Source organism: Denticeps clupeoides, chromosome 19 (genome assembly GCF_900700375.1).
Source record: "Denticeps clupeoides chromosome 19, fDenClu1.1, whole genome shotgun sequence".
Lineage (NCBI taxonomy): Eukaryota > Metazoa > Chordata > Actinopteri > Clupeiformes > Denticipitidae > Denticeps > Denticeps clupeoides.
The window spans coordinates 4272016-4286751 of NC_041725.1; the positions used below are offsets into that span (position 1 = coordinate 4272016).

At 46.4% G+C, this 14736-nt stretch overlaps 1 protein-coding gene across 1 annotated transcript; it reads right to left on the bottom strand.

Annotated features, from left to right (window-relative positions):
• Positions 1 to 97: 97 nt before the first annotated feature.
• Positions 98 to 13782, bottom strand: tnfrsf19 (tumor necrosis factor receptor superfamily, member 19). The gene is made up of 10 exons (XM_028963015.1): positions 13555 to 13782; positions 12979 to 13065; positions 12712 to 12822; positions 8241 to 8419; positions 7919 to 8004; positions 3704 to 3868; positions 3028 to 3153; positions 2463 to 2565; positions 2005 to 2256; positions 98 to 814 (listed from the first exon to the last, which is right to left on the bottom strand). The coding sequence occupies exons 2-10, from the start codon at positions 13042 to 13044 to the stop codon at positions 808 to 810; spliced, it is 1095 nt and encodes a 364-aa protein (XP_028818848.1). The 5' UTR covers positions 13045 to 13065; positions 13555 to 13782; the 3' UTR covers positions 98 to 807.
• Between the last annotated feature and the right edge of the window lie 954 nt (positions 13783 to 14736).

Here is a 14736-nt window from a genome sequence, read left to right on the forward strand (position 1 = left end):
TTAATGAACACAGAATTCCATTGGAAGTCAAGGCTAATTAATGCTGATAAAGTTCCCCTCTACATGTACGCAGATATTCAATCATTACCACACACAGTCATTTACGACATGAACAACGTCTGAACAACGTTTTTCATGTATTTGATGTTATTTATTGGCAAACATTTTCTACCAAAAAAGAGAAAAAAAGCACAATTCCAAAAGACCCTGAACTTTTAAACATTAATGGATTTTGTTCCTGGTTTTTATCTTGCTTACGTTGAGGCAGTAGTGAAATTGTGGATCAGGGGTTCGAGTGGTTTTTAACATACCCAAAGCTCTTTTCAGAAATGTGTTTAAGTGCACATCAACCACGAGTTGCAAAGTGGCCACGATGGCGAACAATCTACATTAGAAAAATACTGGCTTCTATTTTGACTATTTTACAGTATCTACAGCACAAACAACGGCATCGTTTCATACGGCCTGGCCTCTGCCGGCTCGGCGCTGCATGGTAAACCGGCCAGCCATTAACTTTCCAGAAGCGCTAACCACATGAAAAAGCATTTGACATTCAAAATTCGGGGAGAAATTAGGCTCAAGACGAGATGGAAGACACTTGGGCAAGGTGACCGATCACTTCCTCTTGTTCATTTGATGACAGGCGTCCCGGATTTCCACATTCAGTCTGTCACGTTCAATTTTTTTTGTTTTGCGCCACACGTTTGTATGATCCAGATTTTTTTCACGCATTTACACAACAGCTACGAAGATGCAGTGTGACTTTTGGATAACTTTCTTCCAGAGGGGTTTCACGTCCAGTGTACTTCATATCCTAGAAAAGAAAAAAGTACACAAATGGTCATGACCGCTTTGAACTGTTACGGCCAGATTAAACCCTAACCAATGAATTCTGACTGGCCACACATAAGAATCCGATCTAGACTTTGATCAACAATGACGTCTTCTTTCTGTGCAGATACATTTAAACGTGGTTTTCTTTGGTGAGGATACAGTTACACAGACTTGGCTAAATTTATTATCATGTTATTAAATTGCTCATTTCATTCCGAATACATGAAAACATTTGGCCCAGCAAAGGCTAAAAAAAATGCAGGGTAATTCCTCACCACCTCCGCTACACTCACCGTGGGTGCTACTCTAGAGTAACCCTTTATAAATCTCATGTGCTGTGTCATGCTAGCACACAGTGTATTTTTCACGCCTGCGGCTTGATTTAATGCAGTCACTTCTTCAAAGGCTACGACGACGGTTTAGGCCCTTTTTGTACCAGATTTTAATAAGGGCTTTTTGTGTCCTTGTACAGCGTGTGTTTGCACATTCTTTTCTCAATTCCTGACTGCTGAGGCCTATTTGTTTGTGGGCCGATTAGTGGCTTTAACTCGAGGACACACCCACAAGGCCTTGCCCACTTGAACAATTGATATCCCAAACCACAATCATTAACGACATTCAAAGCTTCTTCAAAATTATATTTTTTGTAACGGAAAGGTTCTAGTTCTAAAAACCGCTTGTCCGATTTGCCATGTTGGCCTGAATATTCATCCATATTTCATGTCACATTCGAGGTATAGACAAACGGTGCAATTCAATAAGATTGCGGCAAATATATTGTAACAAGTTATTCAGTTAGTTTCAATTGCTATATTTCCAACATTCTTTCTTTTATCGGATTGTTCAGTTTTGTAAGTGCTGTTACAGAGCATTGCTTTTGGTAAACTGGGCCCTGGACCAACAGGCGCAGGTATAAATCTTCAGACTACACAAAAGAACTGAAGAACACTGAATGAGTGATGCTGAGGGGCACAAATCTTTCACTAGTGACATGCAGACTGAAATTGAACTGTTCTGAACACACCCCTGTCCTGGACTAATTTTAGGGATCAATTCACTGACAGGTAAAGGAAGCGCTGAGTCACTTGGTGCATGAAGGCCTATTTGCCTTAAAAATGCCATTTTATATTCAAGGCATAAGAATTGATAAGGTACGAAAATATATTTTACCGAGACAAGTTTTGGTCAGCTGACTTTTTTTCATGGCTGGTCTCCAGTTTCTGATCCTCCTCTCCATCCTCTTCCTCCTCTTTGGCCAGAGCTGTGCTCTTTTCCTTCAAGTCCACATGAGGAGAGGTGGTGAGTCTATCCATCCCAGCAGTGTTCTGAATGAGGGGCCACACGTCAGACAGTTCGGTTGGGGGAGGATCTGGATGTTCTCCCAAATCTGCCAGACTGCTTCCTTCGGAAGGGATCACCTGCCTGGAAGAAAAATTTAGTGTGGACTGTAAATCTCAAAAGAAATCCTGAAGAGCTCACAGCAGTGTGCAGTTAACCAAACTTCTGCTGCAGTTTTAGTTGTGACACTCTGTACATTTACATGACACTTATCCAGAGAGCCACAAATGCAGGTCAACTGCAGGAAAAGCCATATGTGAAAAGAAAATACTATGACGAGCAGCGTTTACCCATCGATGAGGCTGCTACGAGACTGGAAGGGGCTGATGTCTCCGCTGCGTCCCAAGCTGCACGTCTCATCAAAGCACAGAGAAGGGATCAAGTGAACCGGACCTGAAAGACATTCATCTCCGTAATCACAGATACACTTGAACCTTTTTGAAGAGCACTTGAAGAACTTTCTTAACAATTAAGTGAGTGTCATGGGAATTCTGCCACATTTAATATATAAATGTGAAATGGAGCAGGCAGGATCATTTTGTCACTGTTTATTTTTTCCCACAGCGCTTAAAAGCACATCCCTAATGACAAAATGCATTTGGCCTCGGTCAGGACAAATATGCACAATTTGTTTCTATTATTAGGTTAAGTAAGAAATTAATTTTAGAAACAATATCATTGAAGGGCTCAAGGGCTTTTAGTCTCTCATGCAAACATTTTCCCTCAATTCCTATTTGCAACTGGAACACGATAAATGCCTGTAAAGAATAAGTGTCCATTATTTGCCAAATAATATTTTACCATTGGTTAATAAATGGTAATCTAGCTATTCAGTCGGCCAGGAATTAAACTTACCACAAGTGTGACCTGGACGGTGATGGCAGTGGCAGCAAGGCCTCTGGGAATATTCCACAGGTCTCCTTCTCTCAAGACAAGACAGCTCTGCTTCGCTATACGGACTTCCCTGTGACCTCAGCGATCCTACAAAGAGATTCACTCTTTGTCAAAAAACGTTGCTGGAATTTACGCCAGATTCTTAACTGTGTTTTTATCACAATGTCCCTCAAGGTGTCTTTATCATGCCTTTCGTGCGTTCCTTCCTGCAAAAACCCAGACCTACGTTTGCTAGATAACTCAAGACCACCTAGGTGCCTCTAAAATCATCAAAGGGTGGAACTTTGTACATTATATCTTTGGTCTATCAAGGATTCATTTATGAGATTCCAACACCAGAAGGAAAAAAAAAATCATGGCAAAAGCAGAGGAGATCATCTGTCCCGAATGTCCCTTTCCTAAGACCCTCCCTTCACAGTCCACATTGCCAAGCAGAATTTCAGAACAACGTGAAAGGCTGAAACTCTGCCCAAATATGCAAACGCAGCAGTACTCACTACAAAGGGATCATTTCATTTTGCTAGATCTAGTATTAAATACCCATCATAATCCATCACAGAACACACAAGTGCTTTTTGAGGTCATTCCTCTGGAATAACCGAGTTTATCCCAACCGCTGGTCAGAGGCTGGTCTCACCACTGGGCTTCTTCTCCAGCAGCTGCCTTTTGCAGTAGATGACGCAGAGGACAAGCAGGGCCAGCAGCACGGTGGCCAGAGCGCTGCAGATGACCGCAGCCAGGGCCACGTCCCTGGGGCTGGTCACCGTGGACTGGATGGGCACCAAGTTCACCAATCCGATGCCTGAGGGGACACGCAGGAATACAACGCTGGGATTAGCCAAGATTTCTGACCTGGCTTCAGGTAGTCCTGCCCTACACTGATCATTACACTGGTCTTTATGCATAACACTAAATGTGTTATGCAGGTTATTGCTTATTGTTTGTGTAATTTGTTAGATTCCCCCATTGTCTGGAACAGTAACGTTTCTGAGGATGGTGGAATTAGGGCTAAAGCAGATACAGTACATGATAAAGGTTACTGATTAAACACGGCTTGTATGGGGTCCTATTTCATGTTGACACATAGTAGAGCATAAACTGCACTACCCGCCCCCCCTGTTTGGAATGAGAATATCTTCTGAGGAAATAGTTCAGTTCAAAGGCAGAAGCCCCGGGGCGGTGGCCACATACTCGGCCTGCCCGTGATAATCCCCCACTGTTTTGGGGGGGGGGGAGCTGCTCCCTGGCCTGACCGTCAGACCACCCCTTTATTACAAGCGGGACCGGGCCGGCATTCCGAGGTGCTGCTCCGTACGACAGCTGAGAAAGCCGTGGGGGGAATATCACCCTGTCTCCTTCTCTCCAGCTATGAGCCTCTCACACACGTTAGTCACGGAGGGCTGAAGGATGAGATCAAACCAAGATGAAGTCACCCAGTAGCCTTAGGTTTCTGTTATTTTTCCAGCTGTTCCGTCCTATAAATACAGACAGCAGCGTTAGTTAATAAAATGAATGGTTTTGGTGAATGAGTGAAATGATAATTACAGAGACGACTTGAAACGAAATGTTTCAACAGATGGCAAACCCAAATCCTTAAAATTCTACTTCTCAATAAGAGTCTAGAGGTACTGTTAGTTTCCCTTCTTCGAAATACTAATAACTACCATGTAGTTATCAGTCTCTTCATGTAAATGCTGGGTGTGCCTGATGCTACGCTAACCAACAAGCGCCCACATGTAGCATGTAGCACATGCAGCGGTTAGCGCCCTACAACAGCATGGCTGTGAAGGTTTGGATATGACCACGTATGAGGCTCATGAAACGCGTCAGCATTTTCTCTCGTTTAGTTGTGACTGGTCAGGTAAGAACGGTGACTTCATATATGCTGATTTTTATACTGTTTATAAAAGTTTTATGCACCATGAAACTTTTCTTCTTCTCATTTTCATGTAAGGAATATTGTTATAGTGACTCAGACCAAAGCCGCTCGAGTCGCCACCATCAAAGGTACGGCAAGTGAATATTTAGTGGACAGTTTGAGCACCAATATACACACTCTACTTAATCCGGCCAGAAAAAAGGGCACAGCTGTAAGGAAATGTGATATTTTGACAGCGCAGTTATACATGAAACGGACCGCACAAATGATTCTTTTGTTTGCAGAGATCTATGAGACCTACATTTTAGTGTTTGTTTTTTTGCCGTATTAATCATAAAGCAAACTGGGGTTTGGCCTTTTAAGGTCGGCGCTGGCTTTTGTTAGGCCGTGTAAACATTACTTTAGCCTTAAGGGGAGGCACAGGGCTATGCAAAAAGCGTACGGATAAAGGTGTTTTTGTGTTAGCATCTGAAGAGGAAAGGTGCGCTTGCGTATAAGATCACGGAACATTTTGCCGCAGAAAGAAAGTCTGATATTAGTTGTGTGGGGGCGAAAACGTCCCTCTGAGGGACACATCAAGAGTCCATTATGGCCGTATCCTTCCACACTGCTGTGTTATGGCAGGATTGAATTAACAGATGTGAGCGTGAGAGACGGATCGAAGACGGGGGATCTGTTCTGTGCACGCTGTATAAACATTGTTTAAGCGTTACTTAAGCGCAAGGCCATTAACCCAGCGCAGCGGGAGCCTCTGTTATGTCTCAGAGCCCCGGACTTTTCCCCCAGCTGCGCAGCCCCCCGCTCCCCTTCCCCAAAACCGCTGCGCCCCGTCTTATCAGCAGCTCGCAGCTGCAGAAAACACACGGAGCACATCTCACCTGCCGATCTTATCGCCGCCCTCTGCTCTGGGTGTGCCAATAGACTGTCTGCTTTGATACTTGAGCTCGAATTGTTGGCTCGCCAAAGCTCGGAGCCCACAGCCGTGTGCTCGACTGAGATGAGAGAGGCGGCCGGGAACCACGGCATTCCAGTCACCGCAACAAATGGCAAATCCATCCGAGCTCACAAAGGCACCAGATTTTGTAACCGTGACAATGGGCTGGCTGGAGCCCTTGGCTCGGCTCGGGCAGGACCATACATCTGCAAGCCCTGCTTTGAACTACCTGTCAGGACAGTCCTGAATAGCCACTGTTGACAAGGATTTAGTGTGAAGTTAATTCTCAATTAATTCTGATTAGTGTTAAACATTATCATCTACACATATTATTTATAACTGTTTGAATAAAATAAGAAACGATATACACACACACACACATATATATGTAACGAAATACATATATGGAATATGTGCAACGAAAGTCGGAATATATGGAATGAAACCCGACGTCATGCAGTAACACTGTTATAATTCTACCAACATTCAGCATAGAACTACTGATGAAGAGATTTACTCAATGTTTCCACGTCAGGTGAGCTTTCCACCGCCATTCCATCGTACAACCTCCGTCCATCAATACGACATGGCAAAGGGAAACGGAGGTAAGTAAACAGGGAGGATTTACAGGGGGCAAACTAACTTTAGCATTTCAAATCCGATATACCAGCACTGCCCGATCCCGGCGCACCATGGCATGTTTCGATTCAGTATTTCTCCGGTGCCGTTTTGATGCCCAGTAAACTATACACACGCTGTAATTTGTATAAAACCGTGAGTTGCGTTTATTACAAACCAAGATTAAAGTCCCCCCCCGAGCCGGCACAGGGCTATTAGAGTGATCTGCCCGTCAAGTTTTCACCACCCTCCGTCAGGAGGAGGAGGAGAACGCGGAAAGCCTTTCAAACATTTTGGATGACTTCCACTGGAGACTCGAGTGACCAGCTTTGCTGTCCCTCGCACACACAATGGGCTGTTTTGTTTCACAAGGCCTGACATATTAACACACTCCAACCAACAGACTGGATGTCACAAGCAGAAGGATGTCATTAAGCAGAAGCCTGTACAAACTCTACTGACAGGCTGTGAAAAGATCTTTAGATATATTACCTAAAAAGGTGTATTGCTTCAGAAAAAAAGTGGAAAAACTGTAATTGGCGGAGGGGGAAAAAAAAAAGTCTTAGTATTAACATTTCTTTTTAATGGAAAACTCAAACTGACATACACAAATACTAGACAAAGAGGAAGGAACAGTAATACAAACCTGTCTTATTCAGAATAGTCTTGATCTGGCCCTCAATCGTGTCAGTGATTAGAAATATATAGATCTTTCAGCAGATCTGCACAGAGGTAGTAAACCCAAATGATTTCCAGAATCGGATCCTGTGTAACGCCCTAGGTTATCGGTTTTTCTCTTCCTCTGAAGGGTTAGAACTGGCCTGGCTGCAAGTTCGCACGTTTCCAATCATATGCATCCCACTACATACGCTATTACATTTACGGCATTTGGCAGACGCCCTTATCCAGAGCGACTTACAACGTGCTTTCCAGTTACCAAGTTCTTGTCTGTGAATGTGTGCATCTCTTGAAAGTAAAGCAAAACATACTTATTTAAGTCAAGTCCAAGGACAATTGAGTTTGATGGACTTTTCAGGTCAAGAGAAAGTTCTTTAATTCTCAATCATAGCCCCAGGAAATACACGGACAGTGTTCATTTGGCCTTTACGGTGTGTCTTGGCTCGTAAAATCAGCCATTCGTTTGCTTGTGAAATCTCAGCATGGCTGCATCAACACGCTGAATGAAGGCTGCGTTCCAGTGACCGGACGGCTTACTGCTCTAACAACTGATTGTACCGGATGAAAGTTGGATCTTTGGGAGTTTGTGTTTCCTCACCTGGCAGGACTTCTGAAACATATTTCTTCTCCTGGTCATAAAACTAATTACTTGGAATTTTGTATGCATTCTTGTGGTGATTTAGATGATCAAACGTTTAGAACCAAACCTGGTTGTGAAATCAAGGTGAATGGTGGGAACGTACAGTGAGGCTCATATTGTGGTGGCGGGTGTCCACATGGCACACACTCCATATCCTGGAAGCCGATCAGCTTGGTCTTCCTGTAGTATCTGCAACAACATTTCCAACAAACAGGAGACACTAATGAACTTTTACTTTGGACACCCAAATCGTATTTTAATCCAACATTATAATCATATTTGCCACAGCATTACATACTTATTACTATTCATTCAATTTCCTTGAAACCTGTCGCTGGATTTATCAGAAAAACTAAAGTTTGCGGTTGCTGTGAATAGGAAAGGGAGCAGAAGATGAGCTGATCTTTGTGTTTCGTGATGCTCACCCCGGCAGGCATTCCCCGCACACTGCGTTGCTGGTGGCGGAGCAGTTGCCCATCTGGAAGCGGTTGAGGAGCACACAGTCCAGGCACGGCTTGCATTTCTGCAGGCTTCGGTCCTCTTTGAAGCGGCTGGGCCTGCAGGGCACGCACCGGGCATCCTCTCCGTAACCAAAGCCGCATTCCTGCCAGGATTAAGCAGAGGAGATACCCCACTGGTGAGCGGCGGGGAGAAGGGAGGGAGGGAGGATGCCGGTGTGGACCGACAAGAGTCCAGGGATAAAATAACGGTCCCGGGTGTCCGCGCAGGGTCCCCGACCTGAACAAAGCCAGTCCATTTTACATCGGCAATAATCTCCTTGACTCTCTTAAGATCAATGTGGAGCCTTCCGCTCCGAGCTGGAGAATGGGCTGCATTAGAATGACAAAGGCCCAGGAGGACGCCCATTGTGGTTTTAGAGTGAATTTATTACTGGGGAGGCAGTGGCCAGCTCCTTTTATCCATCTGGAGCAGCCAAGTCAGGGCACATGGGGTTTGAAGCTCCAACATCTCAGGGATAGGGGGTTGGGTAAGCTAAGGGCTGAGAAGCCAAGCGGCTGCTTCCATAAAAAAAAAAACAACTTTATATAGGTGCATTATCCCATAAACTGTTTCCCATTCGTGGTTTATTATTTTGTATCTTCTCAGTGATAAGTGACGAGCACTTTTTCACTGCTGGGATTAAGGCAGTGGTGGCCCCGTAATCAGAAGGTTGCCGGTTCGAATCCCGATCCGCCAAGGTACCACTGAGCAAAGCACCGTCCCCACACACTGCTCCCCGGGCGCCTGTCATGGCTGATGGTTAAAAGCAGAGAAATCATTTCCTTTGGGATTAATAAAAATTGATTAAAAAACAATTATATTAAAAATGAATAAATAAAAACACCAGACACACTAAGGGCTTTCTGCCACTCCAATTCACTTCTAAAGAAGTCGTACGGCGGCAACCGCTGCATAAAACGCCGCCATGGCTGCTCACATCAAGGCGTGGCGCCGCGCGCGCGAGAGAGATGGCCGAGGTCTCCACAATATCAAGCGTGGATTCCCACATTCTTTGAACGATCGAAGACAACACCCAACGCATTGTTCCGTAAACGCGGTAGTGTTTCCCCTTCAGGAGCTCCACCTTCACTCCTGCGAGCATAATTAGAGGGGATCGCTACCCCCCCCATCGTCCCCGTGCTCAGACAAATACGATGGCCATAGGCAAGGGCGAAGCACCGCGACTCCTTTTCTTTCCCACCGGCCGGTCCTTTTTTGTCCAAGAAATAAGATATGGAATTAGATTTAACAATGCGTGTCAGGTCAGCGATCCGTAATCAAATCCGCCAGATTATTCAACCATGTGCCTCCCAACAGGCTGGGAGAACGGGACGTTCCAAAAAGCAAGAGCTCGAAATCCTTCACCACGACCCACCAAAAGCAATAATAAAGTCGTCATTTTATTAACCTGATACGGCACGCAACGCGTTATCCAACCCTGGCAGAGTGGACTTCTAACGGACGTGCCAGAGGACGGCCGTGTCCCTGGGAGAGTAAAAAGAGCCACTCTGGAATGACAACACATTGTCCCCCGCAGCTGCTCCTGGTCCTGCGAGGCTGCCGTTGACGCGGCACATTCCCCCGGCCGAAAGAAGGATTATGGGAGCTCGTATATCGTTACGCCGAAGGTCAGCTTCAAACGCCGCTCTTCTCTCCCTGCCCGGCTCCGGTTTCACCGCATGGGCACACAGGAATGTGGGCGCTCGGGATCAGAAGACGATGGGAGTGGGGGGGCCCGTGTGCATGGGAGCGCGGCCGTGAGTGTGGCGGTGACGTCTTTGTGCGTCTACGCGCGTACGTGTGTGAGAAGCCGAGCCGAGCAGGGCCGTAGCCGGGCTGGAAATGTCCAACAGAACAGACCACAAAAGGCACAAAGGGGCATCCTCTCCATTTCAAGTGCATCTACTCGTCCCGAGATGATCATCAGGTGATCATCAGCAGAACGTCACAGCGGTTTCCGGGAAGGGACGTGCCGCGTGACGCCGTCTGAAGTGGTCTGGATGGAGGAACAAACGTAAAAATTCCTCCAACATCCCGCTTCCCGTCCACATTTAAAACGTGGGACTGGGTGGAGAAAGCGACTTCTCACCACCACACTGGATTTGCATGAAATAAAATGTAAAAATATTTCTTGCACTGCCTCTCTATGAAACTATGACGCAAAGGAGCAAAACGTTTTTAGGAAAAGAGAGGGACGTTTGGCAGCAAAGAGCATAAAAGCAATTTGTCTGTGGCATATAACACTGGGAAAAAAAAAAAAAAAAAAGAAATGCGACTGCCCGGATCATCAAAACGTCTGAGCGAGGTCAGGACATGCACGCTCAATTCCAGCTTGATATGGCGGAGATTTATTGAGGAAAAAACCCAGTGTCAGACTAGGTTGCTGTGAGGTTGCCAAGTAAAGCAACACAGGAAAAAAAATTGGAGAGATTAATACACCACGGGATTAACTAAAGCTACGACACCTGAAATATCAAAGTCATTCTTTTAGTCATTATTCAATGTACTGCTTTTAATAATTTGCATACGGTACTGTGGCTGACCCCACCCAGGACAGGTTCATGCAACCTGACCACAACATCGAAGATGCCGGCTCAGGTGGGGTGACTGCACGCCCCCCTTCACTGCGCGCAGTGTCAGAGATGGGAGGGCCTGCAGTGGGGTCGCCGGAGGCGTGGCCAGTGTGTAAAAGTGCTGTATTAGAGGCGCGCCCCTCCCCCCAGGATTGGGGATCCCTGCGTGAGGGAGGTAGCACGCCACAGTGTATGATGTGCCTGGGCACATTTCCTGGCACATTTCGGGTCCGACATTGGGTGGGGTGGTGTGGATAAGTGGTCGATTGACCCTTATCTTAGCACTAGATGCTCAGCTAAGATAAATGTTGCTTGGTTTGAATCTAAGTCATATTTCCTACGTTTCTGCTTCGCTACGTGCACAAATTCTGTTGTGCAAAAGCAGAGTGATGCAACCTTAATCTCAATATCTGGACCGAGCGGTGCAGACAGACACAACGGAAACAACCAGGGTCATTCTGAGGTCGTCTTAGTTAAGGAACACTGCCCATCCGAAAGAATTCCTGCAGCTGCACCGCCAAGCACGCATTTCGAACGGTAAACTTCAGGTCTGCACGCTTTATTATTACATCACCACAATGTGTCACAGCACCCAGACCCGTGTTTACACTTTATTGCACTTTTCACAGTTTTATATTGTGCTGTAATGCGATGTATTTAATCCTTGTGCAATTACAACCTGCAATTTCCAATGCTGGGATGAATAAAGTTTCTTTATGGAATGCATTCAAGCGATCTGCTTCAATTTCCTCATTTCAAGTTCATCTGCTTCAAGCGTTTGCAACGTAATTAAGACTCGCTCCAAGGCGAGATCCAGAGAGCCACAGGCATCCACTGCAGTCACCCGAGAATGACTGGGATTTTTCATCTCCACTCCCTAACGCAACCAGCCGCAAATGCTTGAGCACTGGGGCCTGCCAATTATTGACCATGGCCACGGGCCTTTTTAACATTCATTGACCGAAAAAAAAACTCATGCAGCTCACTAATGAGTCCCCGTCGAGCGGCCCAAGATGAAAGGGTTACCAGCGATCCTCATGTTCGACACATGTTGGCAGTTTTAATGTACCTGCGCATGAACGGCTTTCGAGTCGGGGTCTGGGGGACATACAACGTCGGTCCTGAGAAGACGAGTGAAACTTCGGACAGGTTTCTCAGAGGCCGAGATGCTATCATATCGATAGTAGCTGCAACGTCGCAGCGGCCCAAATGTGTGGGTGTAGCTGATTAAAGAGAAGCCAGCGCTCCGCAGAGACGCAGGAAAAAAAAAAAAAAAAACTTTTCACGAAAGAAAGGAAGTCGTAAATATTTGGATGTGACGAGTTAGTGTAAACCGCGGTATATACTGGTGTTTATGTTGGCTTTATATAATATAGCTGAAACATGGTGTATTGCTTTTTTGGAAGTGCTACAACCCTGTGTTGCAGGTCAGAATCTGGGGTCGTGAAGGAGTCGAGTCACGCGCGAGGGAAATGAAGTCAGCTGACTTCTCCTGTATCACGTGTCCATCTGCAATGACCGAGATTTGGACTATAAATGGGAAACCTGGCTGGTTGAGAATAGTAAAATAATAATAATCTATTATATTTGTGATGTCCTTATGATGTCGCCCCCAATGTCTGCTGGCAAAAACTGTACAATATCAATAAAAAGTCTTGAATGTGAACAACAGCCCCCCCAGAAATACTGTTAAATTGGCTTATCCGGGAAGCCAAAGACAGTCAAAAAATGTGGTTGGCAGAGTAAAGACCGGAAAGGGTGGCAGGATACCACAAGGAAACCTTGAAAATGCAGAATGAACGATATTTAAACCAAAACGTACCTTTGACAGCTCCTGTCCAGCGCCGCACTGCTTGCAGGCCACACAGTCACCAAAGCGGTCCTTGTACTCCTGCTCGGGGCATTCTCTCATCTCCTCCGCCACCAAGGGAACCTGAGCGGGACAGAACATCGGGTTTCTCACACCACCCCGGGAAAAAGGTCCGGGCGGCTCTGGCCCCGGCCAGCTGCCCAAATCCAAGGTCGAAAAAAAAAAAAAAACCCTTGATAATTAAACACGAGACAAGGATCAGATGCGAATGGATCTCACCAGAAAAGAATGCACTAGCAGCAGCTCCAGGAGAAGAAACAAGGTGTGTTCCTGCGTCAGAGCCATCTGGACTCGACCCCGAGCTGGCTGCGAAGTAAACGCATTAAAACATTTACATTTACAGCATTTACCAGATGCACTTATCCAGAGTGACTTACAGTCAGTAATAACAGGGACAGTCCCCTCCTGGAGACACTCAGGGTTAAGTGTCTTGCTCAGGGACACGATGGTAGTAAGTGGGGTTTGAACCCGGGTCTGGTTTACTAGGCTACCGTCGCCCTGTTGTGACCACAATAAAAAAAATTAAATAAAACTATTAATTTACGGTTGTGATGGTGTTGATGCTGCTGCTGGTCACCCACATGCCTCCTCTGGGCCACGGAGGAGAGGAGAGGAGAGCTGCGGCTCCCGGCCGGTACGGGTGCATGAAACCCCCCCAAAAAGTGACGCCCCGAACACTTAAGCGCCCTTTAATATGAGCTGTTTAACGTAAATGCTAAAGTGACAACCGTATGTTTGTGCGCTGATGTCACTTCGTCGCGTTTTAGGGGTAATCGAGAGAAACCCCGAACTTACCAGATATTGTGTAGTTCAGCGTTCGGCTCCGCGGCGTGACCAGAACCCGACTAAGGGAACCTCGATTTCGCATCGCCGTCCGTCCCCCCACAAATCGGGGACAAAGTCAGCGCGGAGACATCAAAGCGCCGGGGGGAAAAAAGCGCAGGACGGCCGAGCTCGACGCCGTCACACAGGCGCGGCGGGATGCTGCCGGGTCCGCGCTGCGCGCCGCGCTCGGCCCTCCCGGCCCCGCCCCCTTCGCGCGCTGACGTCACGACGCAGCCGCCGCCTGATTGGCCGAGAGTCGTGCCCGGCGCCCTCGACCGAGCAGCTGCGAATCACGGTCCGGTTCGACAGCGCGACTGCTTGTGTCGTTCCTGCCATCGGCGTTTATGCATTTATACAGCACATTAAACAACTGTTTAAAATATCGAATAAAGGGTCAGCTACGGTGCTGCCCCAGGGATAAGTTACATCAAATGTTTTTAGAATTTATACATGCAATTTCTAATTCTAATAATAAAAACAACATATGATATCCATGAAGTAGTTTCTTTTCTTGGATTATTAAATGGACTTTTCCCAGTTACAAATACTGACGCTTCCAGCGGTGTGTACTGTCCAGAGAAGATGCAAAGAAGAAGGAAATCGCGGTCCTCTCCATTAGGCCCCTGCTTTGTTTAGGAACAGGACGCTCAGGCTGCACATGATCGTCTGATAATCCCTAATTGCCGCCGCCTTTGAAGAAGGACGCGCGGAGCGCTTGCGCCCCCTGCTGGTCACCAGGCGCGTTACCGCAACTGCCTCTCGACGTCTGCACTTTTCATCTACATTTTAGGCAAAGTACGCGCCCATAGATTCAAAACTGCGGCTTCAAATGTGACTTACAGGTTATACCTTCGAATATGTTTCATTTGGAGGCAGTATAGGTTCGCGTCAGTCAAGTTCAATACAGATGGTAGACCCATCCGAAGATTATGCTCTATATTGCTGCAATTTCACGTGAAATTGTTGAATCGGCTGCATTAACTGAGACATTTAAAAACGTGAAGGAACCCTACCCTACAGGTTCTCGTGCTGACAGGGTTTGTGTCGTGGCCTGCTCCTTTATGAGATGCCAGCCCTAATCTCTGCTCTCTCCCAGCCACTGAACAGTATAAAGATGCAGTTATTCGTCATAATTGGCCTGGTGCACTGCCA